Source organism: Kryptolebias marmoratus, linkage group LG8, assembly GCF_001649575.2.
Source record: "Kryptolebias marmoratus isolate JLee-2015 linkage group LG8, ASM164957v2, whole genome shotgun sequence".
In the NCBI taxonomy this organism is placed as follows: Eukaryota; Metazoa; Chordata; class Actinopteri; order Cyprinodontiformes; family Rivulidae; genus Kryptolebias; species Kryptolebias marmoratus.
Window position 1 is genome coordinate 474,981 of NC_051437.1, and position 3,634 is coordinate 478,614.

At 38.1% G+C, this 3,634-nt stretch overlaps 1 protein-coding gene across 1 annotated transcript in view; it reads left to right on the forward strand.

Annotated features, from left to right (window-relative positions):
* Nucleotides 1-3,194, forward strand: part of ndnl2 (necdin-like 2) — an 8,695-nt gene extending 5,501 nt beyond the window's left edge. Inside the window, exons 10-11 of the mRNA XM_017439269.3 lie at nt 2,505-2,619; nt 2,704-3,194. Of these exons, the coding sequence (XP_017294758.1) occupies nt 2,505-2,619; nt 2,704-2,775 (187 nt within the window). The 3' untranslated portion in view covers nt 2,776-3,194. The remainder of the gene's footprint in view (nt 1-2,504; nt 2,620-2,703) is intronic.
* Nucleotides 3,195-3,634: the final 440 nt, after the last annotated feature.

Below are 3,634 nucleotides of genomic sequence, written 5' to 3' on the forward strand. Positions count from 1 at the left end.
AATTAGGGTTAGAGTGCGGGTTTTTGTCTCTTTCTTACTGTTTATTCAATGTCACATGCTGTTTTTATTTTGTTTTTTAATTATGTAAAGCACCTTGAAATGCCTTGCTGCTGAAATGTGCTATACAAATAAAATTTGATTGATTGATTGATCACGTTTTTATCTTTAACATAAAGCTGAAGGCCAGCCTTTAAGCATCAGATGAGCTCCAGCCACAGTTTGTCCTGATTTCATACACAGGAAACAGAAAAGAAAGGAAAAGCTTGGACAGGAAGCGTTTGAGACCTTTTGTTTTTTAACTTGTTCTTGTTTAAGAACAAGTTTGTTGTCAAGTTCACCCTTCACTGGATCTAGTTCCAGATTTAAACTAAACTAACTCAAGCTTGTAATTCACCACCTAAATCTTCTGAACTAAATTCACAGATCCAGACTCAACTAGTTCACAATCATTTATCACATTTTTACAAGATGCTCTAATAAAAAGGTAAATTAATGATGTCATTGTAGTATATTCTGCTCTTTGCTCACGACAGGCTGTACTTATTACATATAAGCAAATCACACACCTGTTGCTCATTACTTTTTTATATAATAAGGATTTCCCTTTTAAGATTGACATTCATACAAGTTAGAGTTGAAATCAAAGATATCCATAACATTCATACTAGTAAGAATTACATTTCCAGGTTGACAAACTAAGTTTTACTTTTTGTTTTCAGTCATTTCACCTGTTTCATGTTAAAATTTCATCCTATCAAGTTCTTCATTATCATTCAAAATATCTTTATAGATATTTGTGATTATGTTGTTGCTGGTCTTTAGTCTTATAGCTATTTAAGGAGTTGCATTATGGATACTGGATTTTAGATTGATTTATTTTTTCTATCTAAAATGAATGTTTGACTCTAACAGTGGCACTGTAGACGTCTCACAGTTTCTTTTACATTTTCCGAGTGTTCAGGAAGAAGGGACTTGTGGGTATTTGGTGCTATAACACCATGAGGAGAAGGTTTATGTTTGAGGAATCTGAAATATTAACTGTGACAAGAACAAATGGCACTTGTGGATAGTTGAAATGAAGAACTGAATTATGGACGTCTGCTCTGAAGATGCTGTTGAACTCTGATACACACTACAGGCCTGTTTCCATCTGTTTGCTTCTAGCCCGTTCTTTGTGCTCACATTACTCCAAGTTTGACACACCCTGATTTCTATCACACAGATGTGTTGTTCCTCACTCAGACTGAGGTTCCTGCACCAAGCATCGGTCAACAGTGTTGGTGTGTTCAGAGCCAGTATCTTTCAGACCGTAGACTCTGGTTTATACCACACCACAGAGCAGCTGAAGAGTGGAAGTAACCGACCCGCTGCAGCACAGCGGGGCTGGCCAGCACTCACTCTGCAAACATTAACCTGCTGTGATTTTTTTTAAAAGGCAGTCCACCCCCTTGTTTTAGCTAAAGTAGTTTTCCTTTTCAGACATTTGAATCTTTAAATAAATGTATAATTCAAATCATTTCTGGGCATGCTTTAGTCCACCATGATCCTCCACATCTATCTTCAGCACTCAAAGCAGCAAGCTTTTATTCAGCAGTCCAGCCTGCCTTTTGTTTATCTTATTGTACTACAGGCTAAATGACTGAACTAGATGTTCCCACCTTCTCTTGTTTGGATTTGAAGCCAGCAGAACCACAAGGTGCCAACATCTGTAGACAGTGATGTGGGACTCTCAGCTCCGCCTACTCCTCCACAAGCAATCATGGTGTTCCATGAGTTCTTAAAAATCATAAAATAACTAATTACAGATAAATGTAGAGAAATGAATATTTGGCCATACAGCAGCAAGGTAAGAACTACATGAAACATTAGTCAACACCTGAGGAAACATTTGTTTTTTTTCCATTTTACCAAGAACAAAGTCCTGTTTGTTAAAACTTGTACTGGGACCATCCTGTGGGGACGCTGTGACAGCTTTGTCTTGAACTTCCAGCTTCCCTTACAAAGTCTAACAATTGAACACATGTCTATGGTTCAGACCACCAAAGGTATGCAGATAAAAGGTGTTCAGACCCTCTCTCTGCCTCTGAAGACCTTTGGAGGTGGTCTGAGGACAAACCTTTTTCAGTGTGTGTATTGATCACCTTCCAAATGCAATCTGATCTTTAGTGACAAATCTAAAAAGCCCTTGATCTGCTGACTGTTCCCAAAGAAGTGAAGTGAAATTTATTTCTACAGCAGCAAGGCGATCCAAAGTGCTTTATGATACATAAGTTCTAATAAATAAGTTGGCTACAATGGAAGAATGGGTCTTCTACAATTTCGTGAACACTCTGCTCACTGAGGTCACACATCAAATCTCTTGCTCTCGATGATGAAATTGGTGTTACCATCTAAACTGGTGTTTGTTTGTGTTTTTACTGCATTTATCAGAAAAGAAGCTTGTTTATCAATGTGTGGGAGCAGGGCTTCCATGTGACTGAAACTGATCTGCCTGTTGTCTGTAGATACCTGGAGTATTTACGAATCCCACACACAGAACCTGTTGAGTATGAGTTTCGCTGGGGTCCACGAGCTGACGCCGAGGTGTCCAAAGCCAGAATTCTGGAGTTTATGGGTAAAGTAAGTACATTGTTGGTGATCAGAGAATCCCTGCCTGCTCCCGTTTCAACACAAATAACAGAAGGATTCTTTGTTTGATTTCAGCTTCATGAACAGGATCCTCGGAGCTGGACTCAGCAGTACAGAGAAGCTCACGCCACCCAAAACTCAAGCTAGGCCAGTAGCAGTGGCTCACACACATAGAATTACTCTTCTTGTCTTTTTTTCATATTCCTTTTTCAACCAAATACATTTCAGGCTCCTTGTAAGCCTAAAACACCGCAGAGTTCTCTGGACATGAGCTCATCTGAGACAGACAGGAGGACTGTGGACAGAGTCCAGGTTTCAGCTGCCAGCACAGAGAAACCGTGTTCAGGCGTAAAATCTAAGGTCTGAGATGGAACGGAGAAGTTTGAAAGGACCACTAATACAGGTGGAGGTGGATGTGTCGTTTCTGCAGAGACAGGTGCTTCCATCAAAGCAATGTTTAACCTGTGAACAACGGCAGACCTCCTACTGTAACAACATAGCCTCATAGTTTGAGTGTGTGAACCTGTAGCATACGTCTGTTTTTAATAAAAATGTGTGGAGTGTTATAAAGAGGAAAATGGCTGAAATATTTTTAAAAGAACAACTGATTTATATCATCAGTTCCCAAATAAAGTGTCATCAGAGGGATGGTTGATGAAACAAGAAAATGGTTTGAGATTGTTGCTGACACTTCTTCATTAGTTCAAATTAAATGGGTTCAGAGTTGTATGAAGAATGAGAGTGTAACAAAGGCGTAATACTTGTATAAACCAAAAGGCAGATAGCTTTTTTGGGAAAAAATCTATAAAGATGTTTTTCTTTGTAATTTCATGGTTTTTTTGTGATTACAGGTGCTGGTCATAAAATTAGAATATCATGAAAAAGTAGATTGATTTCAGTAATTCTATTTAAAAAGTGAAACTTGTATATTATATTCATACATTACATACAAACTCATATATTTCAAATGTTTATTTTGTTTAATTTTGATGATTACAAATGACAA